Source organism: Myiozetetes cayanensis, unplaced genomic scaffold, assembly GCF_022539395.1.
Source record: "Myiozetetes cayanensis isolate MyiCay16 unplaced genomic scaffold, myiCay2020 scf54, whole genome shotgun sequence".
In the NCBI taxonomy this organism is placed as follows: domain Eukaryota; kingdom Metazoa; phylum Chordata; class Aves; order Passeriformes; family Tyrannidae; genus Myiozetetes; species Myiozetetes cayanensis.
In genome coordinates, this window is record NW_026087787.1 from 99,904 (window position 1) to 127,742 (window position 27,839).

The window sequence follows — 27,839 nt, forward strand, 5'->3', positions numbered from 1 at the left end:
TATTGAAGCATTGCTCTCCCAGATCTGGGTCCTCATTTGGGAACACCTGAAGAGGGGTGTGATCTTATAGATCCAAGTACAGTCTGCACTTACATCTTGCTTTGGTGTTCAAGTTCTCACATTTCGTTTACCTTCCTGTTCCTTCATGGCATTGCTACCTCTGAGTTGTCCTGTAAAAACAGCACATGTACATGAGCCTTTGACTAGTGACAAATACAGTAACATGATCTGCAGCGAGTGTGCTGGATCTCACTGGCCTTCACTGTAGCAGCTTTCAGCAGAATATTGGATTGTGGTGATGGTTTTGTATTTTAAGTCAGGGTACTCTATGATGTAGGTCCAAAGAGTTGAAAAGACTGCCTGAAATTCTGGATTGAGGTCGTGGTTGGCAGTTTATTCTCCTGGAATTGTTGCATTGTGAATATGTAGCTTTCTCCACTGCACAGGGTTTGTTGTTTGGTGGTTTTTTGTGTGCAAATTTACTGTCTGCTGTTGCTGGTCTCCAGATGAGTTGGTGCAGTTTATGGGACAGAATGACTCCAGCTCCTGGGAACTCTGACGTGGTACCTACCTTAGGAGTGGGGATTGCTCATTCTTTCCTTCTTCAGGGAACAAAGCTCCCAGCATCTGTCCAATCTCTCTGAGATTCAGGTGGCCAAGTCAGCTCATAGAGCTACTGAAAGTGGAAAAGGTGGATGGGGCATCCAGGTGAGTGTGGGGCCAGAGGCAGGGAGGGACAAACAAGGCAGAGCCACTGGGTTGGTGGCTCGGTCACTCCTAGTGCACTTTCTTGAAATACTGGTGAGCTGAATTCTTTATTTCTGCCTTCTTCCATCATGTACCTTGCAAGTCCCACTGCTTGTCTCTGAGCTACATTAGTTCACCAACATGACTGAAAAACTCACACAGCAAAAAGACTGGGGAGTATTCTGCTCATTTGTGCATTAAATTAACTGTGGAAGGACCTGATGAGATTCAGAGCCAACAAGCATGTCCTTCTAATGCCACAAACATTAGATTAGCTCAGCTGCCTGTTAAATTTTGCCTTGAAACTTTGTTTCTGTTGTGTCAAAACCTTTTCCAGTTTTTCAACTTTATAGAAAACAGTTTGTTTTATACTATTATACACTATTATGTGCTTTCTAAGCCACAGGACTGGTAAAAAGCAAGTATCATAATACACTGCTGTTGTCACAGCAGCTGTTATTTTTCTGTGTTTGAAAAAGGTTGGACTTGACATCCAAACACTTGGAAAAGAGCCCTTGGGGTTGTAGGGACATTGTATAGGATTTGCACAGGAGATGACATTTTTCTGCTGGGTTATCTATGATACGAAGTGATCTCTAGGAATTAAGAATCATCATAAATGTTGCCACCGTGCCACTGAATCAGCAGCATTGCTTTGAACTTCTGTTGTCTGATACCTAGTGACATGAATAAAAACAAAACTGGAAGCATCAAAGTGGATAAGAGCAAACTTGTAGTGGCTGTTAACAGACTTCAGAACTATGATTCTAAGTGATAATTGCCTTGTAAAGATGTCTGTTAATCCACATTCTCCAAGGGACTAAATTCTTCACAGAGTTTCTAAAACTCTTGTGCTTTTAGCCCTGCTCATATTGTCTTTAATTCCTTTCATGCTTGATTTTTACTTGGCTTTTGGCACACAAACCCACATAGCTTCTAAAATGTTTTCAGTGCTTCACATTAGGAACCTTTTACTCCCTTAATATTCCTTTAAAGAACATCCATTAAGTAGCTCAGAAAGCAAAACTGTGTATTAGTGTCTCCAGGGTGCCATTTGGGGATCATTCCTGAGTTCCAGTAATGGTTATCTCCATGTGGCAACACACCCTGTACTTACTCTCTTGTTTTAAAGATGTGGGGTTTGTATCTTATAGATGTAAAACTTTTAAGTGTCCAGGTTGATTGTTCCACAAATGCATAAAGCTGTCCAGTTGCAGGAGTTAGTTCCTGCAAAACTGCCTGAAGATTTTGGAGAGAGCTGTAATATTCAAAACTGAGCTATACCATGTTTTGTTTGCTTATCCAAGCTCAGTCAGTGTGACCTCCCATGCTTCAGGACAAATGTCATTGGTTCTAGAGCACTTAATGAACACTGATGTTGTAAAAAAAGGGGAAAAGTTGCTGCACGAGTTAGCAAAGGTCAGTTATATACAGAGAGCTAAATATAAAAATCTCTACCTCCTGTGTATTTTTACAATGGTGTTTCTTTACTGCTTTGCTGACATCTTGCAGCAGAATGCCATCACTGCCTCTGTGTGGGTGGTAAAACACTGGCACAGGTTGCCCAGAGCAGCTGTGGCTGCCCCATCCCTGGAAGTGCTCCAGGCCGGGTTGGATGGGGCTTGGAGCAACCTGGGCTAGTGGGACGTGTCCCTGTGCAGGGCAGGGGGTTTGGACCAGGCAACCTTTAAAGGTCCCTTCCAACCCAAACCATTCTATGGTTCTTGAAAGTGTTCCAAAAAGCATCTTTTTACCCTAGGGGTGCATGGTAACTTCTGTGTAGTGGGGTTTGAGATAGAGAGGGAGAAATAAGAGTGATGGATTCTTTTAATGGATTTTTGAACATGTGTGTTATGACATGACTTTGCTGCTGACTTCAGTCATCTTTAGTATCTTGTTCCTCAGATGCTACCTGGAGAAAGAGATGTGTAAGTTGTATTTTTAAGAGTGTAACTACATAATTATTGATTCATTGGTGTGTTTAGCTTATGAATGTTAAACTAGATGTTGACAGATTAGTCTGTCAGAACTTTCTCTCTAATTAGTAGCAGCAATGCTTAGGGATTTCTCTCCAGAAAAAGGTTTCATCAGTTCTGATAGGCACAAAGTGATTTCCTTGGGGAAAGCTGAATCAGAGCAATAGAGCAATTAAACGTCAATTATTTGAGTGTTGGGCAGGAGAAAGACAAGGAAGAATGGAAAGGGAGGAGTTGGGTGCATGGGTAGAGGGGAGTAGGACACAAACGGGGATGGTAGAAAGATAAGATAGTTGGGGAGGGTGGTTGGTTTGTTTGTTTTGAGGTTTTTTCAGGTTTTTTTCCCTGAACTCGCTGGTGGTGGTGAACTGCTGGTCTCTGCTCATCCTGTGTCCTGGGGTCACTACTGAATGGCAGTGTTCCACCAGAAACCGAGGGTGGCACTAGCTCAGGTCAATTATCGTACGTGCTTCAGAGATTTTATTCATGTTCACGCAAACTTCAAAGTGCTAAGTGCTAGTAAGGATTATTGAGTGTCCTCAGTTAAAATGTCGATAAAAGGGAGACATTTCCATTTACAATAGGAGACAAATGCTTTTGGAACACAGAAATGATAATAGGAAGAATCCAATTACATTAAGCAGTGTTTGATATTCCTAAGCACTGGATTCCCAAATCACTGGGCTAAAATAGTATTTTGAGACTGCTACAGTTAATATGTGGTCAGTTTTTTCCTGTCTAACAGCTCATGAGAAGTTAAAATACAGATATAATTTATGTTTGCTCTCAATATTGTCTTTTTATAATCTATTACCAGACAACACTACTTGAACATTGAAGTAGCTCTGTAAGAGCACTGTGAGGCTCTGAAGCAGCAATTGAAGATCAGCAAGACTCTCCTTCAAAAAGAAGCATTGATCTGAATTTGTATAACTGAATTACATTTAAAAAAAACCCAACACCCTCAAAATTTAGTTTTTGTCCTCCTTTCTGAGCATTTCTTTTGTATCTCAATTTCTTTTTGTCTGAATCATTAAAGGCTTTTTGCAGCAGCTGGTCAGATCTTACACTGAATTCTTAAGGTGTTGGTTCAAACCTGACCAGATGGTCACAGAATGCTCGTGAGCAGATTTGGTACCGAGGAACTGATGTTTGGTATTTTGTATGGAGTAAAGAGTTCTTAACTTACACTTTTTCAATGAGTGGAGATGGTGCCTGACATTCCTCCCAAGACACAGCCTGCAATCCCAGTGTTGCTGCCCCAGGAGCACAGAAGTGTCCCATGGAACTTAATGGTGGCTCGGCTGGTGTTAAAATGACAGTCTGAATGCCTTCTTGTTCCAGCCAGGACAAGAGCCTCTTGTCAGAGGGAGAAGCATCACAAGGGACCCGTTTGTCATTTAGAAATGGGCAGCAGGATTTGTTTCAGAGTCCTTAGAATAGTAAGAATCTTCTGTTTTTCTTAAAAAAAATACAAAGCAGGCCAGTCAACAGCAAGTTGTGCCCCTCACTTCTGCTACTTTATGTGACTTAAAATTCTTGTGGTGACATTTTTGTTATGTTTTCAGGTGTACTGTGAGTATGGGATGGTACATGTCCTTTCAGAGAAGGGGAGCAGCAAAGGAAAGGACTACTGTATCCTCTTCAACTCTCAGTGGGCCCATTTGCCACATGATCTGGGTAAAGCTGTAAGTACCTAGCTAAGTAATGACTGAAGAATGCATTAAAAAATGCCATTGTTTCAAGGAAACTTGTAATTTCTTAGGTGAATTAGTAGAATTTGAAGCAACTGCTTTGTTTGCTCTACTTAAAAAATGTTTTTATCTGTTAAGATCACTCTAGGCAGTACTAAGATGGCAATATTCATTTCCAGGCAGTGTGCAGAGGTAATGACTCTTACTGGTTCAGAACAAAAATCTTCCAACAATGTGATCATTGAAATGAAAATGAGGCATATAGCTATGGAAAGAAGTTTTGGTATATCAGCATGATAGGATACCACATGGCTTTGTTAATATAGTGAACCGTGAGCTTTAGTGCTTTCTTAGTGATTCATAGTTTTGTCAAGTGTAAGATTAAGTAGTCACAAACTGTGCATTATCCAAATCTGTATGAGCTGACATTTGGGTCAGTTCTTTATTCTTTGAGAAGAACTTACTGTCACTGGATGATGAAATCAGCAAATGCACTCTGATGAGCTACTAATAGAGGAAGATGTAGCTGACTGATACTTGGTTCATTGTATTCCTTGATCTACCACTTGAGTGCCCCACAGAATTGTTAGTGTTCCTTATCAATGTATAGTCAAGTCTTAATTACTGGGCTGAGTTTATTGCAACTGCAGATTAGTCCCCAGATACATCAACAGCTGCCTTTGCCTTGTGTAGACCAAGCTGATAAACTCTTGCACTTGCCCTTGTTCTGTAATGTGAATCAGCACTTACATGACAGACTTGTATTTGTGAGGGTTGGGGACTGTACCATAAACACCTTGTTTCAATCGTTCTCATGCAAATTCACTGGAGATATATTTCAGTAGCTCTGCAGGAGCCAATCTAGCCCAGAATGGCTTGCAGAGACACTTCCCCATAATGGCCAGTCTTCGCAAGCGAAGATCCGGGGAAGGTCTTTACACCTTCCAGCCTGCGCATTGGATTTTTTAGGTGAGACACAGTGTGCGCGGAACTGAGCCCACCCTTTAATCCTAAGGTTCATCTGCCGGGGCCAGGCGAGCTTGGACGGTGGCAGCGAGGTCCTCAGGACGTAGGTGGGTTGCCTTTAAGGGCTAACGAGCCCCACCTTCCCGGGAGTGGCCCTGACCGGGAATCGAACCCGGGTCTCGGCGGTGATAGCGCCGCGCCTTTACCACTAGACCACCAGGGGCTCCACTACTTCCCCATACACTTGGGTTGTGTATGCTGTATCCCTTGCATATCTCTGTTGCCTTCCTCAGTTCTCTCTTGCTTTTCCCTTCTTTCCCATTCTCCCTCCTTCTCCTCCCATACTCCAGCAGTACAATTCATTAACTGAGGTGGTGCAGTGCACCAGCCTGAGCTCACTCTGCATTTGTGTTCTACTCTGATAGAGTGATAAGCTTACCTGAAACTTGGACAACCAGGAAGTGTGTGCAGAGACATTTTCCTGTCTCTAAAGCAGGAGTCAGGTTGGAGACAGCAGTTTTCTGAATAAACCTGGAGCTGCTGACAGCTTGGTGTGTACTTTCCCCTCCTAAAACAAGAGGGTCTGTTACACAGGTATTATTGTGTACCTGTGGATTTCTAATACAGAGTGTTCCATGTGTCAGTTTTTCAGTTTAAAATTTACTCTGACACTTCTCAAACAGCTCACCTCCAGTGAGGACTGTGACCTGCTTCTGTGAGCACAGCTCAGTTATTGGTAGATAATTGCGGTTTTCAGATGACTTGCAAATAGAACTGGGCAAAGATGCTGGTGATTGTTTAGATTTTGCAAGGAACAATTTGTGCCAGTGGTACTTCTAAAATGTTGAAGTGTCTTTGGGATGCTCCTGTTGAAACACATCAGACTGGATGTCTTTGGGTCTCAGGAGGACTAAAAACTAAGGAATTGGGGCAGGCCTGCAATATCTCTGGATCACATGCAGTGAGAGAAGCAGCCTAGAATCCAGTATTTTGGGATACAAAATCTCAGCTCACTGAACATGGTAGGTTTCAACGTGGAAATTTATTTTTGTTGCCTCTGCATTTGCACTTTCTCCCAGGCTGTGTTTCAATTTCTAGCTGTTCATACCCTTCATCATCCCAGCCTGCCACTCTGCCACCCCAGCAGTGGGAACACTTTGCTGTACTCATCCCACATCTTGGTTGCATGTGGCAGAACAGCAGTGGTGCTGAAGAAACAAATGCAAGTGCAGATCATAACCCAAATTTTATTACCAGTAGAATTCTGCACAATAAGGTGAAGCAAGGCAGGATAATAGACATAACAGAGAGGGCAGCACTGTTTGGTGTTTCTCTGAGAATACTCATGTCACTCCATTACTTTAAAGTTTTGAATTACTCTTTAGAAACTCTGTGGTTCCTGCTCTTATTTTATAATTTTATGTCAAATGTGTTTAACTAATTTTTTTTCAGTCACTTTTGCAACTTCAGGATCAGACAGGATCTGTTTTGTGTTCTCCTTCTGATGTACCTGATGGGGGATTTAATAATCAAATCCCCATGGTGATGCGAGGAAATTGCACCTTCTATGAGAAAGTGAGGCTTGCTCAGATAAATGGAGCTCGTGGGCTGCTGATTGTTAGTAGAGAGAGACTGGTAAGTCTCTTTTTATCTTTCTGTGTTGCTGATACTCCTCTGATGTTAGGTATTGTCTTGTCTTCAGTGCACATTGCTGGGATTTAATGCTCCTCTTTAAAATAAATAATGTGTGTGTATTCTGCCTGTGTGTACATTGCATAATTATGTCTGGGAATCATCCATCTGAAGGAATAATGAATGAAACAACAAGAGGCACTCACTTAAGTAGGAGGAGTCTGCACAGAGCTCATATGATATTCAAGTCAAGAGCTCAGTATTACTGTTATTCCATGTGAAATACTGGAAACAAAGGAGGAGGTTGGTTTCTTGACTATTGTCCTACCACACTGAATCTAGTGCTTTAGATTCAGCTGGAGCATCATCACCAACATGTGTTTTGTAAAATTAGTAGTTTTGAAAATAAAATTAGTAGGTTTGAGTACAATCAGTTCTAGAGGCACACATCAGCTGTGAACCCATGACCCTGATGTGCAAAAGGTACTGCTTGAATTTTGGTTGCTGCATTTTGCTGTTACAATCTTTAATGACTTCTCTTTTACTGGGAACAGTCATACATTTTGACTTTGAGTTTTTGCTGTCATTATGTTCCTTTCTAGAACATTTTTCAAATTGGCAGAAACAGACCTTGCAACTTTAACCCTTTCTAAGCAGTAGAAGTATTTGCAGAAATAAATATATTCTTACCTCCTCTGAACTGTCTTTCAGGTTCCTCCTGGGGGTAACAGGAGTCAGTATGAAGAGATTGATATTCCTGTGGCTCTGCTCAGCTATAGTGACATGTTAGATATTGGCAAGGTAAACTTGACACTAAATGCTCTCATTTATATTATTTAATGTAAGAGATAATATTATCTCATGTAGGAAGCTGTACTCATGAAGATTGCATTTTTGGGTTTTGAAAAAAACACAGATCTCTTGGGAGGTTATTTCTCATCTTTGGAATAAAATCGGAATAGAGCCTGGTGCTGGAAATAAATATCACTAATAGTTGAGCCAATAGATTAGTCTTAAGTGTTTATAATAAAGCCTGATTCTGAGCCTGCTTAGTGAAAATTAAATAAGTGAACCTTTGCTAAGGTAGCTTTTTGGATGTCCTTCATAACTCATATTTGCCTCCCCAGAGTTTTGGCAGCTCAGTGAAAGGGGCAATGTATGCACCAAATGAGCCTGTGCTGGACTACAACATGGTGATTATCTTTGTCATGGCTGTGGGGACTGTTGCAATTGGAGGCTACTGGGCAGGAAGCAGAGATGTGAAAAAGTGAGTAACTGGAGTTCAGTATGTCAGTTTTCTTGTATTTTTCATAGGAAAAAAAATTATGGTGGTTATGTAAAAATCCCCTGGCAGGTCTTCTAGTGAGGTTTAGAGACTGTCTGTGTAACCAGAAAGGGAAAATACTGAGGTGATGTTTGAAAGGCCCTGAGGTTCTATTGGCTTGGTCACTGTAGGAAATCATTACAGTATAAATTGCATGTACAGTGTTTTAGTATTTTGCCATGTCAAAAGGCCAAACATTTGAAAAGCTCAAAAGAAGAAAATTATAAAGTAACAGACTTTCTGTTGGGCTTTTGCAAAAATCCACCAGAAAAACATCTTGTAAAAAAACCCCAAACCTGCTTTTACTGGTATAATGCAAACCAAATTGATTAGATGGCTAACATGTGCTATGTTAGTTATGAATCTTTTAATGGAATTTTGTGGTTACTTTTTCCCAGTAAGGGGGGCTGGGGGAAGAGGTGATTGTGTTGTGCTTATTTCCGACATTGACATCACTTAAGGATTTCTTCCAAAGTCAGCAAAGTGTTCTGGGTTAATTTTCAGGATTCATTGAGTTCTTGGTGAATGAAAATAGCACTCAAGATAAACTAATGCAGCAGTTACTGGTTTGTGCATTGTGTTGTATCTGGTGTTCATACATCCATGGAAAACGTGCTGTTCCACTGACCTGAGTGGCAGTCAGAGCAGGCATTGGTGTTGTGACGTGTTTTCCAACCCCACGTATTTCTTACTGAAGATTCAGCTCCCTTGTGTATTTTGGTGCAGAAGGAATGTACTCACTGTGGCCACGTTACTCTTTCAGGAGGTACATGAAGCACAAACGTGATGATGGGACAGAGAAACATGACGATGAAACGGTGGATGTGACTCCAATAATGATCTGTGTGTTTGTAGTGATGTGCTGCTCAATGCTCGTCCTGCTCTATTTCTTCTATGACCACTTAGGTACTCTTAAAGTTGTGTTTGTATTGACACATTTTCAGTACTGCAAGGTTGTCATCATTTAAAGAGCATTTTGACTGTGAAAATAATTATGAAATTTCTGTCTTCTGTCAGAAGACAGAATATCATCCCAATATGATTTAAAACCCAGTAAGAAAACCCACTGAGTAGATTTCTACTTTTGGTGAGGCTGGATGAGGTGATCATAGAGCTTTTTTCAAACATTAAAGCCTATTAAGTAGATACAGACTTAGCATCTTCCACCTTTTATTCTTGTGTTCTCAAACCTATTCTTGTCTCTCTGTTATTGTTCAATTTGAAGTCAACTTACGGGATCCAGGATCAATTTTTGTATCTTTATAAAGATGATAAATTTCTCTTGATCATTTATTAAATTGTTTGACAAAAAAATGTGAGAGCCTAATGCACTGAAACTTCCAGCCTCATATTTCTGAGGAAGTAGTGAGATGTGCATCCCATCTGAATTAATTATTTTTGCTACTGAATGATTTTAAGAGTTCCCTTACAATGCTCCCATATACTCATAAAGAGAAGATAAACACTTCAGCATAGGTTGTCTTTTAGGCTTATGACTTACTTTAAGAATATTAGCCCAGAGGTTTTGATTTGTTGAAGTAGGTATTGCATAAAGTACACCTGAGTAAAAGGAGCCAGAATTAGATAGTTAAAGAGCATAAATCTAATCAAGAATTTACCTTTCCCTGTTTAAATGTTAGCCTTATTTCTCATTTAGGCTTATTGACTGTTCTTTATTCAGCCAGGGTATGAAAAAAAGAATCTCTGGCATTATCCAACTTGTACTTAGTACTTTTTTTTTCTCAGTCTATGTTATTATAGGAATATTCTGCCTGGCTGCCTCAATTGGTCTCTACAGTTGTCTGTCTCCCTTTGTAAGAAGATTCCCCTTGGGAAAGTGTAGGTATGTGGCAACTTCTACATTTTTAGTAGATAAACTTAGTTTTTTATACTGTTTGGTAGGTGTGGGATTTACAAGGTGGCTTCATACTTCAAAATGTTTTTAAAGAAAGAGGGCAACTACACAGACAGCTGTAGCTTTTGTGTGCTTTGTTTGCAGGATCCCAGACAACAACTTGCCTTATTTTCACAAGCGCCCCCAGGTCCGGATGTTGCTCTTGGCAATATTTTGTATCTCTGTCAGCGTGGTCTGGGGAATCTTCAGAAATGAAGATCAGTAAGTGTACATTTTATTTTCTGTACTAAAAACTGTGATCTGCTTTATAGTATAAGTAACTGACATCTATAGGAGCTTAAATGTATCCAGAATTTAGGAGTGACAGGTTGAAATTCTTAGTTGTTCCTTATATACTTCATCTTTTTCTTGTTGGTTTAATTGCAGAAAACTGTCTCTTCTTACATTTAGTTTCTCTGAGTCCCAGTCAGTATTCTGAGTTCTTTGACTTAAGACAGCTTCTCAGAAGTGGGATGGAAAGTTGGACACAAGTTGTCTAACCTATTTCTTCATGAGAACAAGAACTGGGAAGATTGTAAGATCTTTAGTTTCTTTCAGCTCTCTGGTATTAGTCAGTAATTCTCTACATCCAGTGTTGCTGCTGTACCTAACTGTAGCACGTGCTTAGCACTTTTGTCAGAGGTGGGTATTTTATGGTGTGTTGTGGTTTGGTTTTGGTTTGGGGTTTTTTACCTCTTACCTCACTCCCAGATGCTCCAGTTTCCCCATACATACAGAATGTGTTCATCTTCTTGGTTCTTCTCTCAGGGATTCAGTGTTGGAACTGAAACACTGGCTTGTGTTTCTGCTTGTGTTTCTGCTGGTGATACCAAAGGTGTCTGGCCTGTGCCCTGAATGCCATTTGTGCAGTCCATGCTGTGTGTGGATCATTCAGTGACACAACTCAGATCCAAGAAGCTTCAACTCTGAAACACCTTTTAGAGAGAAAAGTGTCAGAGCACAGAAGTGCTATCGAGATATTTCAACCTGCGATATTTAGGATTAGGAAATCCATTTTCTGCCTCAAAGCTGGAGTGGACCTGAGTGTCTCCTGCACAAACCTCCATCAGCAAGTGCACAGGGATTGATCACAACAGCATAATCTCTCATCTGCACATAGACCCTAGCCATTTGAGGGGAAGCCTTAGTGTTAGCTCAGATCCTGCTTCTCTTTGACCCTAACAGTCGAGAGTAAAGCAAAGAGCACTTCTGTACTGCAAAGTACTATCAAAAACCAGCCCCAACTGTAGATTTGCCTCCGCACACAAGAGTGCTGAGGCCCCAGCACTTCCTGTTTTGGTATCCAATGACCTCATTAGACCAGTTTTCAATCCACTTCACTGCTCATTCAGCTTGTACTTCATCAGTTTCTCCATGAGGATCTTATGGAAGATTCTCAGTGGAAATCTTTATTGAAGTCTAGATAGACAGCATCCCACCCACCTTCCCTCATCTCCCAGGCATTTCTGTGTGGAATATTATCAGGTCGATCAAGCACAACTTCCCATTTGCAAATCCATGCTGATAACAATGTTGATTTCCAGCAACTACTTTGAATAAAGTTCTTTTTTGTCCCAAGCAGGTCCTTAGTGAGGACAAGGCTTGGTCTGCCTTTCCTACTGTTTCCTGCAAAAATGTTGCTCTCCTCTTTTTAAGGTGGGCCTGGGTTCTGCAAGATGCTTTAGGAATTGCTTTCTGTCTTTACATGTTGAAAACAATTCGCCTGCCTACATTTAAGGTATGAAAGTTAAACAGATGTAAAGAGAGGATATTTGCATATATGTAGTTGAACAGAGCAGTCACTTGTAATTGGCTTGGAAATGCACTTAACATCCATATGCAGCTTGGAAAAGAGGGATGTAATGAATATAATATATGCAATGAATATAATGTAGAGCAATAATTGACACGTGATTGTTCTGTAGTGTTGACTAGTAAATCACACATCACCATCTGGGGATTTAGTTTTGATGGGGGGGGGTGCTTGTTTGTTTTTATTGGTTTGATTTTGTTTGTTTTCAAATTGACACAAAATTAATGCATCATTCTGGTGGTTTTGTTTAAAATCTTCCCAAACTTTTGTCTTTCCTAAGAAAAAATCAGTATTAGTCATTTAACTGCCCCTTAAGCAGCTCTTCAAACTCTGCTTCAAGGTATCTTCACCTCTAAATTTGTATAGACTGGCAGCATATAGGTGGATAGTGTTTCAAGCTGTGCCCAGCATCCTCCAGTGCAGAACTCCTTCCTATTTCCTAGCAAGCTGAAATGGCACCATTTGCAGATTTTACAGGATAAAGAATTTTAGGGACTAAAATGTAATTTTGTGTCCAAGAATTACTTTCTTTTATATGGTGCATGCAAGATCCAATTCCTCCACCTAAAACATTCAGGAATTAAGAAAAATATATGGGTGACTTGTTTTAGTCTTTGTTAGCTTTTTCCTCGAGTAATCTGCTAATTATTAATTCTTTGCTGTTTATTAGTGCATAGTGTGTAAATACCAAGTATCTTGTCTGCTCCTTCAGGGTTGTACCTTGCTCCTCCTGGTTCTCTTTGTGTACGATGTATTCTTTGTATTTATCACACCTTTTTTAACAAAGGTAAGTAAAATAATTCTGTACTGCCTGCTGCCCACAGAGCAAAGTGTAATGACTTGTTGAAATGCTGATTAACAATTTTCCCCTTTTTAATTTAGACTGGGGAGAGTATAATGGTGGAGGTGGCTGCGGGCCCATCGGATTCTGCCACTCACGAGAAGGTACTGGATGTAGTCTAAAAATCTTACTGGATGTAGTCTAAAAATCTAAAAGTCTAAGTCTAAAAACTTAACTTCCAACTATTACACCTTTAACTTTTCTAAAATTTGAAGACCAGAAAGCTGAAATGGAGGTGCCAGTCTGAAAAGAACTTAATGTGGGAATAAGTGCTCCTGAGCACTTATTCTGGGGGCCAAGGCAGACTTGTGGTGCATCATCACACCAGCTTTGGTTTTCCTTTCTCTTTCTTTAAGAGGCTTTCAGTATAAAGAAGCTGTTTAGCTCAGCTTCACAAAAACTTGGCCACATCTGTAAATATTAACGTACTGCTAATTAAGCATAAGCATTTTTTCCTAAAGAGATGAAACACAGTGGTTGTCTCTTCTCCTTCCCTCCCTGTTTTGACAATTGCTTTGTGAAAAGCTGAGGCTGTAGATAAAGGAGAGAAACACAAATTGGAGACATTAAACAGAGGTGTGTGTTCAGTGGTTTTGCACTGTTGGACAGCAGCCAGCTGAGCTGCATGAGCACCTGTACGATGAGATGTAGCTGACTCGGGGAGCAAAGTATTTGAGATGGAGGAGATAGTGAGGTACACGGAGCAAAAGAAGAAATTAGTCTGTAGGAAACCCTGGTTTTGTTAACTGAAGGATGTTGGGTCTCTTTTCAGCAATGACTGTAATAATGTCACATGGAAAATAGCAAAGAAAATAGTTGTTTGCAGGATGTGGATCAATCCATACAGTCCATACGAATTTCTTTGACTTCTTCTGTTCTTCTTTCTTGTACATCTTTAGTACCCCTTTAGTTTCAACTTTATGCACAGAATGAATTGTATAAAACAGTAATGAAAGTATAAATAGATAAGATTATTTTGGCACTAATATAAGAAACGAAATAATAAAATAAAGTTTCTTTAATGTGCTGTAATAAAGAGAATGCAGGTTTACAATGAACCTTGGCATACTGTGCCTGAACATTGCAAATTGTGTAATAAATAGGAATAAATTGTGCAATAAATAACTGGGGGCGAGGGAAAAGTCTTTAAAGTGATTTGGAGAATTTGCTTTTTAAAATTATTCATGTCTTTGCTCTTTTGAGACTTTTATTGCAACCTGATGAATTAACTGTATAAATGGTTATTTCTTATGCATGGAGCAGCTTACCTAAACTTTTTACATTTGTGCAGTTAAAGCAGAGTTGATACCCTATTGCATGTGAGGATTTTGAAATTAATATAGTGTACTTCATCACTCCTGTCTTACACATTTTGTTAGATGTTAGATGTTTTGTTAGATATTGTATGTAATGCGAATGTGAAAAAAGATACATTTGCTGTATTTGAAGCCTGCAGTTTGAGTACAACAGGAACAAGTTCTGGAAGGAAGTGCCACTAAATAGAGAAAATGGCTTTTTATCAGAACTGTGTCTCTCTCTTTCTAAGCTCCCAATGGTCCTGAAGGTTCCACGACTGAATTCCTCACCATTGGCTCTGTGTGACAGGCCTTTTTCTCTGCTAGGATTTGGAGACATTTTAGTTCCAGGTATTGTTTAGCAGGTTAAGCATTTTACTTGTTACACTGTCATATTAGTTTATTCCTCTTGTATTTCTGACTCAAGTGGAAAGTTTGATCTATTATAAACCTGATAAATTTGTAAATATAGCTTCTTTTTTTTTCCTGCACTATTCACCTTCTCAGTAAGAAATTAGACTAATTTTATGGTTCAGTTTCACATGCAGTGATGTCAAGAAATGTAGAGAAATTGCAAGAGTTGATTTAGCAACTGGTTTTATACTATAAAACATCTTTAATAGTCTGGTGATAGAGGAAATTATTTGTCCATTTGCACATGGTTTGAGTACACACCTCTGACCACTCAAACCTTTCTAATTTTGTTAGTGGTACTACATCCAGTGTTTCTACCACACCTTCTCTGAAATATTTCAGATAGTGTGCAGAAGAATGCCTGGCATCACTGCAGGTGAAAACAAGTATGCACCTTCTGGCTTTCAGATTTCTTCTGGGAAATCAATTGTTTATTTTCTTGTATTTTGGGAAATATAATGAACAAAATCTTGTTGTGAACACTGTATTTCTACAACTGTTTAGTAAGGATCAGATGATGTTTTCTATCTATGATCTATGTATTTGAAGCTGTTAATTTTACTATTGGAGTGCTTTTGTTGTACTGGGCTTGTGCTGTCATATAACTGCTTTGTAAGTTGTGCAGTCTCCTGAATGGTGCTGTCATGGTGTTTAAACATAAGGTTCCAAGGAGGTGTTGGGGGAAAAAATTCCTAAAAGTTCCTAGCTGGTTTGATGATTTTGATGATTTTGTGACTAGGTTGAAAGCATGTTTAACTGTTCTTTCCTTTCCTAGGCTTACTGGTAGCCTATTGCCATAGATTTGATATTCAGGTGCAGTCATCCAGAGTCTATTTTGTAGCCTGCACAATAGGTATGTACCACAGTGACACCTGAATGCAAGACCTACAGGAGTTGCTCCCTCTTGAAAGCATGTCCTCAGTCTTGCATGGCATAGTTTTATCCTTCTCCTCCTTTTATTATTAAACAGAAATATTTTAGCAAAGTGCTTCCAAGGCTGGATCTTCCATCACAAAAGCAACTGATGTGGCTTTCCTGAGCTGTTTTGTTTGCCATATGTAGGGGGAGCTTTTGTTACCATGGCTCCAAAGGGTCTCTCTAGAACCCCTGCAGCCACACTGTCTTTGCATGTGCTCATCTCTCCTCATTCTGGTTTCTTGAGTCATGAATCTTTTGAGTTTATGGTGTGTGAGAATTCAGGTTCAGGGATATCGTCCTCTGTTCTTAATTTTCTGTGTATTCTGAAAACCCATGACCTGTGATGCAGGGAATTGTGTTATGGTGACTATAACATGTCTATATTAGGTTTTTTCCTTAGTTTGTAGAATCCACAGAGTTACATGCCGTGGATGTAAATACAACTGATGAATAGGATCTGACAGGTTCCTCTTGGCTTTCTTACAGTGTACTTTTGCCAGCAAAGACTTCCAATGCTTGCAGTTAATGTTGTGAAAAATGTTCATGAACAACTGCTGTAGAAATTCTTTTGAAAAAATACCTAGGTTCATGGAGACTTCTAGCAGGGTTAGAGATGTTTTTATTTCAATGTTCCAAGTAATCTCCTCTCATAAACTGTTGTCTTACCTGGTATTTTCAAAATGCATTTGCAGAAAACGATAGAAAATGTTGTATTGCCAAAGAGTCAGCAGTGTGCTGTTGAAGCTCTGAAAACCAGCCACACAGGGCTGAGTTAGCAAGAGGGAGTCATCACTTGTGAGAGAAATGATTATTCCTCTCAATTTGTTATTTAAGACTGAATCTTAACCAGGATCCCTGGTGCCAGACAGACAGTGACATACTGGAGTAAATCCAGTGGAGACCATCAAGAGGGCTGGAGCACATGCTTGTAAAAGAAGAGAAGGCAAAAAAAGAAGAGATTCTGTTGCTGTCCCACAACTGCCTAATGGGAGGCTGCAGAGAGGACAGAGAGACTTTTCTCACAGGTGTGCAGATGAGATGTGAGGCAATGGACTTAAGTCACAATAAGAAATATTTTAACTAGATATAAGGAACTCTCAATAGTAACAGAATGTGCTCTGAAAAAAACATTTTGAAGAACTGTAAAGAGTTACTGAGTATTCTAATCACAGAATCATTTAGGTTGGAACAGCTCTCTAAGATCAAGTCCAGTTGTTAACCCAGCACTACCAAGGCCACCTCTAACCATGTCCCCAAGTGCCACATCTACACAACTTCTAAATCCCTGCAGGGATAGTGACTCCACCACTGCCCTGGCCAGCCTTGCCAGGGCTGCTCAACCCTTTTGGGGAGGGAATTCTGGCTAATATCCAACCTGGCCTCCCCTGGCACAGCTGGAGGCCATTCCCTCTTCTCCTGTCCCTTGTTCCCTGGGAGCAGAGCCCGACCCTCCCCAGATCCCCCCTCCCAAGCCTCCTTTTCTCCAGGCTGAGCCCCCCCCAGCTTCCTCAGCTGCTCCTCATCAAACTTGTGCTCCAGACCCATCCCCAGCTCCGTTGCCCTTCTCTGGACATGCTCCAGCCCCTCAATGTCTTTCTTCACCTGTTTTCTGAATAAAAATCAGTTGGATTAACTTCAATGTCTTGAAAACATAATTGAAAATAATTATAATATGAGATCCACACTGCTTCTGTTCTACTAAATAAATTTTGCCACATTTATGCAGAAATTAAATAGAAAGTAATAAAAAGTTATAACATACAGCTTGCTGGTTTTTTTTTATTTTAGCTTTCTGGCAGGATAGTAAAGCCAACCCAAAAAAGAAGCACGTAATCATGGTCAAAATATTTGTCTCTATCTGCTGAATTCATAAATGCAATATGAGGTGCAATACTTCATTTGTTTATTTTTGCTTAAGGCAATGTTTTAAGTGCGCAATATGAACTAGGCCACACTACTTTCACAACATGTTGTTATCAATAGAAAGACTGTAGTACTCCAGGTTTGCATCCTGTAAATAATGCTTCTCTCTAAAGAGCCCTGAAAAAAAATATTACTTGACGAAAGTTAATGTGAGAATGCTCCTCTAGCTAATTATTTAGTTGTGCTTGAGCAAAGCTATATCTGAATAACTGTTCGTTGCTGGGTTTGTTTTCTTCCAGCATATGGCATAGGCCTTCTTGTGACCTTTGTTGCCTTGGCACTGATGCAGATGGGCCAGCCTGCTCTCCTCTACCTGGTGCCCTGCACTCTCCTCACCAGCTTCGCAGTGGCCCTTTGGAGAAGGGAGCTGGCCATGTTCTGGACGGGCAGCGGCTTTGCGGTGAATACCAGTTTGATATGAGTGTCTTCAGGAAATGCTAATATTATAAAAACCTAACTAGAATTAAAGTTGAGTAAAGTATTGCAGTCTTATCACACAAACACAAAGATTTGGGGTTTGCTCGACTGGTTGCTTTTTTACATACTTTTGTGATGTTTATGGCCTCGTAAATCTGGCTGGTGAAAAGTAAAGTAGACCTTGTCTACCCTTCTTGATTCTACCATAATTTTACTTGTTTGATCTCTGTTGAAAGTATCACTAGTACTCAAAGTTTACAGTATAATATAAAATATAACAGGTTTTAATACTATATAAAACATATCTTGGATATTTTTTTCATAGCCTACTGTTATGAAGGTAGAAGTGTAGTTCAGTATAGTAAATTATCACTTTGTTTCACTGTGAAATTAACTTGATTCAGAAAGGAATTATTTCTATCTATCGCGATGCATGATTTTAGTTTTTGAATAATTACTTGAAGGCCAAATCTATTGAGCTAGCGGTTCACCCAGGGAGTTTTACTTTGTTATTCAACTGTTTGTGATAACCTTCACAATGTTCCTCTAGAGAACTGAATTTAATTGTTGGAGAAATATTTGAGATCACCTGAAGTGTTATGGCAAAGTTGCCAGTTCTTTATCACTGATAGTAAAGGTGGGCAGAACCAGAGTGGCCAAGGACCAAGTGCTGTTTGCCTGTTGCTGCCTAATCAGCAGAGCACTTCTAAAACTGGTGAGGAACTGAGGAATCAGGCAGAAAGCAAACACTTTCCTGAAAAGAAAAAATCCCCTGGTGTCCTGTAAAACCCAAAGGATAATTGTGTGCATGTGCCCACTACTGGAGAATGATAACAGAAATGATGGACTTCTAATCTTCAGGATCTTGTATGACCATCACTTCTGATAACTGGACAAAACAGTTCTTGCTTTCCATCATTCTGACAGTGATCTTCCATTTACAGAAGGACCTACCTCAGCCTCCTGTGGTGATAGCCCCTGTCAACTGCCCTGAGCTTCCCAAAGACAGCAGCGTAGCAGCCCCTCAGCAAGAGGCAGAGCAGATGACCAATCCCACCCTGCACGTGAAGGAACCGCCTGGCCCCGGCTCGGCTGAAGAGGAGCTGGCTGACACCACACAGACAGGCCAGTCAGGAATCTCTGTTGCACAGAGTGAGGAACCAACTGCTCAGAATAAGGACAACCTTGAAAGCAAATGCCTAAATGCAGAGCAAAGCCAGGTGGAATAAGTGATGTGATAAGAACTCCTTACTTTCCCTCACAAACATATCCATATAAAACCAGTATGTATTTAGGACTGGTTTAGTAGGGTTTGCATTCATTGAGGAACCTCGCTGGGAGTCTGATCATCAAATCCAACAAGGAATGTTCTGCCTCCAGCTTCGGTACAGCTACACACTTTAAACATCCTTCTGAAATATGGTGCTCTCCAGGAGTTCTGATGTGTGGGTTTCAATGATCACTTTGGTAGTGGATGCCTTTGACCATCTGTTCCATTTGCATTATACTGGGGTAGCATTAAGAGTCTTTATTTACCCAGTGCTCTGTGCTTGTGTGGTTGTTTTGCTGCTGTAGCATGGTATGGGTTACCATGGAGGAACAGCATTGAACAAATCTGCTGCAATGCTTAGCTGAGAGAAACGTGGTCTTTTTTTTTTTTCAGCACTTTCCTTATTGCCACCTTTTACTTTACTTCTCCTGACTTGTCAAAGCCATTGATATAAGGGAATGCTTCAGTATAAACTGACATTCAGGAAATGCAGAGGATGGTTAAATTACCATTACTCTGAAAGGATTTACACTACCGTGGTGCATTTAATGCATCTCTTTTGTTTTTACTTTGTTGTTAGTTACCTGGGCTGGTTACTAGTCTAGTTTAAAAGGCAGGATGAGTGGAGCTCCAGGAAGCTTTCTAGTCATTCATGTGAACTCTAAGGGCTGTCTCTGATAATAAACAAGGTTGGTCACAGAATGCTGCTTGGAAGCAAATGCATCTTAAGAATGTTTTAGAAATAAAATACAAGCCAAATAGGTAAGAAAATAGGTAGTAATGCTATACTAAGCTTAACGGGCAGTAGTTTCATTGGGAAAATGTTAAAGCAGTAAAAGTTCATGTGTTTTGGGGGCTTTGAGCTTCTATTTGTTGTTCATTCAAGGACTATAATTGTGATTTCTAAATAGTCTGTTTTTCTCATTCCCAAGGGAGCACATATGGTGCTACAGACAGTTGTGATTTAAAGGTACTTGCTGCTCAGTAACTTACCAGCTGCCTAAGTCATGTTTGGTCTTTGTCCCAGGAGTAGACAAAGCACGGCCTGTCAGGTTCTGGAATGAGCCTGGGATCTTTCCTGTTATTTTGCATGTCTTGCTACATGACATTGTGAAGGACTAAATTTGTCAATTTAAAAATTTTTGGGGTGCAGCTGGTCTTTATATTCCTGAAACTGTGTGTTTGAGTCTCTAATGCATCAACTTTTATACATAGAAGGATGATGTGATTTGCATATTACTTGTTCCATATAATTGTCTTAATCAAAGGTGTCTGTTCTACACTTAAATTGCAATTCCAGAAAGCCTCGAACACTTCATATGAAAACTGAAATAGAAATCGAGGTATTATAGGATCCTCAAATATGATTCCAGATTGCATGGAAGAAATGCTTCTCAGAGGATTTGAGAGCCAAAAAAATGTCATTTACATAAGTATTGTCACAGTGATGCAATCAGAGGCATTGCTTTGAAATTAAAAAGAGTCTCCAGTTGGCTTGTTGAGTTGCAGTTCAAGGGCTTATTTTTCATGTCTGTCTATTAAATATCAGCCACTGTTTTTTTGGCTGTGTCTTCCAAAAGTTTGCCCTGTGTTTTTTGGGTGATAACTTCTGTGGGCAGTGGAATTCTTAGGATGTGAGTGGCTTTCTGTAAAACCACACTGTGGCTTCAGAGTTTCACCAGCTCCTTCTTAAAGCCTCGAGCCTTGTCAGATAGGATGATTCAGAGTTTTTTGGGAGGCTTGCTGAGTCCAAGGGCCAGCACTGCATTTAATTTACAAATTGCCCTGATGGAAGGTAGTACTAAAGAGATCTGGTTTTCAATCTCCTCTGTAATGGACTGTTACTTGAGCCAGCAGTAATCTGATCCAATTATTACTAATAAAAAGCAGCAGAGAAATTTTACTGAAAACTTCAGTCAGTGGATTATGACTTAATTTTTAAGCCATTGTGTAAATATGTATATTAAATTAAGAAAACAATCTTGTATTTAAATAATGAACCTGACAAATAACAAGCAAACAAGTTGAAGTTGTATCGTTTTTGGCCTTGACTGTCTCTCAGTCATAAATTTGGAGTGGCTTTTCACATACTTAAAAGCCAGTAGCTTCCTGGTAATGAAGCATTAAGTTTTTGCAGCTACTTGAAAAGTGTATTTCAGCATTTGTTCTCCTGTTTTCCTGATTAGGAAATAGCTTATGTCTCAGATTGCTTGTAGCTCCATTCAAATGGCAGAACTGCTCACCCTGAACACGAGGGCGTTGCAGAGCTGTGTCCCTCGGTTCTGGACAGGAGGATCTGCTTCATCTCAGTTTTCGGGAACCTTCCAGCTATTTTTAAGTGTGACTTTTTTTTTCCCTGAACTACAAAGAATGGGGGGAAAAAACCCCAAACAGCAACTCAGTGTGGTGTCTCTAGTGAAAGCATGTGAAGTGGCAACAATTTACACACTGACTATCCTAGTACTGTACAGATCAGTGACCCTGGTGCTCCTGTTTGGCTGTGACTGTTCAGTCCTTGATCCTGGGCAGCTCAATTGCTTCCAGCAAAAGCCAAGGCTGTACTTTTTTGTCTTTCAAAAACCACCTTGTTCAGCTTAATTTAAAAATTAATGTTGTATAGGAAAATGTGAATATCAGTTCAGTGTGGCTAACTCTGATTTAATTTGATGATTGCAGATGTACATCCCCCACCAAACTAGAGTTTAAATATTTAAAGTAATGAAGGTAATATTAATGTTAAAAGTAATGTTGATGGGCTTCTTGTTTATGTGTTTCACATACTAAGTCTTTACTTATTTGTCTAGAAATTCAGTAAGGATTTTATTCCTGAGATCCTGTATGTGTTCGGGGGAACAAATCCCAACAACAACCAACTCCACTTTAAAAATCGTTTAATAAAAAACCTCAACTCTTTGGATCACAATAGTGAGGATCAGGTTCCTTCCTCGTGTTTGTTTTGGACTGTGCCCTTCTGAAGGGTTGTACAAATGCAGCTGAAGGTAGAATGGAACCTGAAAGACTTTACTGGGGGTGACAAATAAGGGAGAAGTATCCCAAGCCCTTTTTCAATTTTATCGATTTTTTTTTTCTTGTCACAAATTAAGACCATTTAAAATGAAATATATATAAAAAAAAGAAACAGAAAAAATGAGCCAAAAATACGCTGTTTTTACCAGTGGCAGTAAAAAAAGCATATCCACATATGTAATAATTACACTTGTGAAAATATTTAATGTTTTCTCTAAATTTGAACAGATGCCAGGCAACAGAAAATCTGCAGCACAGCCTGTTTTCTGAAAGGCTTTTTAACATTTCACAGAAAACTTTGTTGAGGAAACTGTTGGTTTCCAAATTTCTTGAATGTTTTTCATGAAGTCTTAGTCTCAGATAATCAGTCAAGCCTTTCCCCCAGTATGGCTTTTGTTAAGAATGTCTTGCAAGTCTTGGCAGTGTTTTGTAAGCACATTTCTGTGTCAACTTTGGTTTTTCCATCCCCCGTGCATTGCTCCAACCAGGATCAGGGGTATCGTGGTAGTGCCTGGTGACTTGTGAGTGTGCTGGAAGGTGGCATTGACTGCAGAGCCAGTGCTGAAATAGCTGCCTTGTGAGCCTGCAGAATGTGGCTGCAGCTATTAATGAATTCATCTGCCTCTGGGAGACAGTGTGAACTTACCTGCAGCTCTTCACAAAAGCCTGGATGGGGTGTTTGGGAGCAGCATTGCCTGAAGTGAAAGCTCACGTGCAGCTGTTTTAGTGCAAGTTCCTGCAGTTGTTCTTGTCCTTAGCCTAATGATTGGGTTCATGTTTCTGGTTTCTTGCACTACCCCAGGCTGCATAGGACATAAAGCCCTGTGATATTTCTTAATGCCAGCTCCATGGACTATCAATGAACAAACCTGTTTTGTGCTTGCCTTCATTGCTTGGCGTGGTATTTGTAGTACATTTGGGTGAGTAAGCTGGCCAAGCAGCACTGCAGCCTATGTGTGTCAATGCCTGGCTCAAGTGTGAAATACAGACATACCAGCAGATCGAAATAGTCATCCAAAGCCTGCAGAGATGGTGCCTTTTGCCGTGACAGATACAATCTCTGATGTTTTAAAAGGAAATCTGTGTGAGGGCTGTGTCTTTGGGCAAGTGAGGACAGGAACTCTGGTTGAAAGTCCAGAAAACATCAGCAACAAGGGACAATGAATCTTTAGGTATTTTAATTTCACATGTGGTTTCCCAGCTGGGGCAGGACATTAAAACAGAGCTGCACTAACAGCTTTTCAGTTTAGGTTCTGTGCCAGTGGTGCTGGGTAGGGTGGAGAGGGGGAGGATAAGAAAAAACTGAAGATGGCTCAGAAAGCACGAGGAGAGTCAGAACAAGAATGGCAGTGGAAGAGTTTACTCCAAAGATAAGACCCAAGGCCATGTATGCTAAATATCCAAAAATCTGCAATGCTGCTGCAAATGGGAAAAACAATTTGTCATTTTCAGGTAGGGATGACATTAGAATTAATAGATTTCAATTAACACTAAGGGAATTTTGGTGCTGGTGGTAGAAAAATCTAAGAATGTCTGCCAGATGAAGGGCTTGGCTCTGGGAGCAGGGCAGGGCTGTGGGCAGAGCACGAGCTCCTCTGGTTCTGAGAGCAGAGAACTGAACCACAGCCACAGAGTCTTGTCATGCCCCTGGCCCACCTGCCCAGGTGTAGTCTGAAAGTCAGGCTTGATGGGATTTAATGCTGTTACAGCATGAACTTTGTCACAAGGTGCTCAGTTTATATCTCATCAGTGCTGTCAGGGAGTTCTGTGAGCACTGTGACTCATCCGACAATTCGGATCTTGTGACACAGACTTGGTCTTTTGCTAATTAAAGGTGATAAATCCTCTGAAAAGAAACCACATCAATAAAGCACATGTTAAATAGCTGCAGGGCTCTTTTTTTACTTTCTTTCTTTCTTTTTTGTTTTCTTTTTTTTAATGTTTCATTTGTTGAATTGCTTCTGGCATCCTGAAACATTTCAAAACAGGACAGCTCTGTGTACTACCAGAAGCTTCCCATGGGCACTGACCTAAGAGAACTGGCTGTTCACTGATCCTCTGTATCTTCTGTATGTATCAATTAGGTGTTCTTCTATGAAGGTTTCACCTTTTCCTTTTCCAGTTTTGCAGGTAAATATTCAAATTACGTGGAGTAAAGATGACATTTGGTCATCTGTAGAGTAGAGATAGGTGATAACTAATATGTCTAAATTGGATTTTCTTGAATCAGGAAGTAGTATACTGTACACAGTCATCCACAATTTCAGGAACTAGTAGAGGACTTAACTTCATGTGATGCAGTAACTCAGACTTGGTTCTGTTTTCCCAGAAGGTGTTGGTGAATCCAGCAGACAAGAGCTACAGGTGCCCATGCTCCTACAATAATTTGAAGCCATCTTCCTTAGCTGAAGGTGGCATTACAGTTCATCAAGTTTCTCATAATGTTTTCCTGCATGTTACCATGCAGGTTTAGTCCAGACAGCAAACTTCAACCAGGTGTTTATCTCTGAGAGATAATCTGCAAGCTAGAATTTTTTGTTGAGAACTGCAGATGCCCATGTGCTGTGTGCTGTGAACTGACCTTGGGTGTTCAATGGGAACACTGATTAGCTGAAAATAAGCAGAGACACGGTCTCAAAGTAGACTAGCTCATCACCAGCTCATGCCCTATCCCTGCAAGTTCAAGGATGAGCAACCCTGAGCAACCTGATCTAGTAAGTGGCATCCCTGTCCACGAGAGGAGGTTGGAACGAGATGATCTTTAAGGTCCCTTACAACCCAAACCACTCTGTGATTATGAGATTCTATCATATCTCCTAAAAAAATTGGTGACTTGGGCTGGAAGGGAGCCCTGCAGTAGCAGACAACCAACACCTCCTAGTCCAGTGCTGCTGAAAGATCTCCAGGCCTGAGAACATGACACGTTGCACGAGCAGCAACTGCTACTGGAGTGAGTGCAGTGGGGCTTCCCCAGCCCACACCCTCAGGGCTGGGTTGCACACAAGAGTCGGAGCTGACATTGTACAATAAATACAATAACCTTTTCCCTAAGCCAGAGATTTGTAAAGGATAGAAATAGCTCTTTTCATCTGAAATGTGTATCTGTAGTCAGTCACAAACCTGCCACTTCTCCACTGTGGATCCAAGCTGTGAATGCTGGGATGATGGGAAGCTGGTGATGTTTGGGGAGGAGCACAGTCCTTGACACGCACTCCACAGCAAGAAACCTGGAGGGGACTTTATTGTTCTGCTCTGACTGAAGTTGTTCCAGTTCACAATGAACAAAAACTTCAAAACAGTGGGTTCGGGGTTAGTTTGACCAAAAAATCCCACAGTGGTGCAGTTCATTCTAGTTTGGGTCATAATCTGTTGTTTTCACAGTTGTCAGTGGAGACTTCAAAAAATGCACATCATAGATGTTCAGGCAGCCCCTAAGTTGGCAACAAGCCCATGTAGGACACAGGCTGATTCTCCAATGCCCCTTTAGTAGGAATGGTCTGTGTTTGCTGAGGTGAACATGTTGCCCACTTGTCTTCACCTCATGCTTTGCCACTTGTCCTCTCCATCAACCTTTTGATTCCCAAACATTCATAGAGCCAGCACAGGCTATGGGACAGCAAGAAGAAACCTCTATGTCTAATGCCCTCCTGGTGCTCTCTGAAAAGCATGGAGCAGGGAATTGGCCATCGTGCCCAGCCTGGCACCTGGGGCTAAACACACTAAACCTTTTTGTCCTAGAAGTCACTGACAGGACGGATGAGTTCTGGTACTTTCAGCCTAGCAACATATGAAAGCAAAACCTAACTGTTTAGAGAAAAATCTGGATTGACAGCTGTGCCCATCGATGCTCTGCTCATTCCTGACCTTGTTTCTTCAGGGCTGGAGGAACTGGGGTGTGATACCCCCCACAACCACACCCTGTGACCCCTGCTGGTGTTTTCTTTACTAAAGCAGAGTCGAGGTGCTTTGGATGTGGATCGAGTGAGAGGCTGGAGGCAAAAATTTATGCAGTATAAACAGGATGTAAGAGATGAGAGTAAGACCCATTCGCTTAATGCTTGTTTCTTAGATGCTTGACAGTAGGTGCTTTTAGTAAGGAAGTTGATTTTTGGAAGGTAACATTATCAGTATAACAGTCTTAAATGTCTGATGTCTTTGTGGAAGGACTCTGTAATGGTGTTCAAATAATAGTATGTAGGGTAGTGCTATGACGAGTGCAAACTAAAGGTTGTTAATTTCAGTGCTTGCAGATGCATCTGTTTAACTCTGCATATGTGCACGAGGGAGAAAATTTAAGCTCATTTCAGGTGCTGAAGGCAAGATTTTCTTGTGGTCCAACCTATTATATGTTTTTGCTATTTTAAGATCTATGCAGTTTGACCCCTTAATTTAAAAAAAAAATAGAGGGGAAAAAAAAGAAAAAAATTTAAAAAAAAAATGCACTAAGAAACAACTCCTCCCCCAGAAAAAAAAGAACAGCTAAGAAAGTTGGCCAGTGGGGGAAGATTTGTGTGAAAACTTAGTTGGAGTATTTTTCCTGCACAGGGGCTACTCTTTCCAAACAAACAAGCTGTGGAAATGAAGTGCAGATGGGACATAAAGAACGAGGGATTTCGTTCTCTGTAAGGATGTGGTCAGGGATAAAATGAATGTCCTTCCCCAATTCCCTCATTTTTATCTTGTATTTCCTTTCCCTTGTCAGTCAGTGAGTCCCACACACCGCACAGACCCGTCCATAGTTGGGCTCCCTGGTTGCTGGGCTGTTGACCCCCATGTGAAGAGGGTCCCTCTCCCTTCACAGAGCCCAGAGAAGGTGTAGCACTTGCTAGTGATGACTTGCAAGATTGTGCATGATATCTACAAGGATAGATCACTCAGTAATTCTGTGGTTGTCTAGAGGTATATCTATGGTACAAGTAAGATATTTTTTCTGCTGTTAATATTTGCAAGTAATGACGAAGAACTGACTGTGTCAACCCTAAAGATCCCTCCCTCTGCTGACAGTAGGACAGAGCTATTGCAAAGACAAAGGGGAAAAGCAATGTTGTTTCCACATAGTAAAAGGTATTTTTTGTAAACAATTCTGTTTTTCCAAAACTGTAGGTCTTACTGTAATATGTGCATAAGATTTCTGTTTCAGTCTGGGTGGTTTTTTCCACCCTCTGTCTGTGTGTGGATCTTCATGGTTTTAATACCAGCCCTCCAACTGAATTACAGCCTTGTATCCAATTGCACAGCATATCATAATATATTTTTATATATGTAAATACATTGTAATACATAGCATTTCCAGTGACCAAATGTAGATTTGCTTCTTCCTTCTGTGATGTAACATGGGAAAAACCTATTTCAAAATTAATGGGGGAATGACAGAATCTTAGGGCAAGAGATGAGAAATATCCCAAGGGTTTCTGCAGAGTGAATTTTGCATGGAGTAATGAAGCCTATTTCAGGCATATATGAATATGCTGAAAGAAAACAAACTTGAAAATGACTGGTCGACTGAAATTGTGGTCGTTTGTTTTTTTCTCTCTGTTTTGCTTTTAAAAAACACTGGAATTTCCTTTAGTCTGTTTTAGTTTAAAACTGTAAAAATTTTCTAAAACTGTTCAAATAAAGATCCTAAATTTTTGAACTGAGCTTTGCTATTTTGTATCGCCTTTACATTTGAAATATTTTTTTTTTTAT

General features: G+C 40.4%; 1 protein-coding gene across 3 annotated transcripts in view; it reads left to right on the forward strand.

Annotated features, from left to right (window-relative positions):
- Positions 1–27,790, forward strand: part of SPPL2B (signal peptide peptidase like 2B) — a 29,587-nt gene extending 1,797 nt beyond the window's left edge. For 2 of the 3 annotated variants that reach the window (XM_050334469.1, XM_050334470.1), the window contains exons 2-15: positions 4,292–4,411; positions 6,836–7,018; positions 7,727–7,816; positions 8,143–8,282; positions 9,103–9,245; positions 10,086–10,182; positions 10,339–10,455; positions 11,890–11,971; positions 12,759–12,833; positions 12,929–12,991; positions 14,434–14,533; positions 15,372–15,449; positions 17,677–17,837; positions 18,799–27,790. In XM_050334469.1, coding sequence (XP_050190426.1) covers positions 4,292–4,411; positions 6,836–7,018; positions 7,727–7,816; positions 8,143–8,282; positions 9,103–9,245; positions 10,086–10,182; positions 10,339–10,455; positions 11,890–11,971; positions 12,759–12,833; positions 12,929–12,991; positions 14,434–14,533; positions 15,372–15,449; positions 17,677–17,837; positions 18,799–19,083 — 1,734 coding nt within the window. In that variant the 3' untranslated portion in view covers positions 19,084–27,790. Of the gene's footprint in view, positions 1–4,291; positions 4,412–6,835; positions 7,019–7,726; positions 7,817–8,142; positions 8,283–9,102; positions 9,246–10,085; positions 10,183–10,338; positions 10,456–11,889; positions 11,972–12,758; positions 12,834–12,928; positions 12,992–14,433; positions 14,534–15,371; positions 15,450–17,676; positions 17,906–18,798 lie in introns of all 3 variants that reach the window. The other variant, XM_050334471.1, reaches the window with a different exon arrangement.
- Positions 27,791–27,839: the final 49 nt, after the last annotated feature.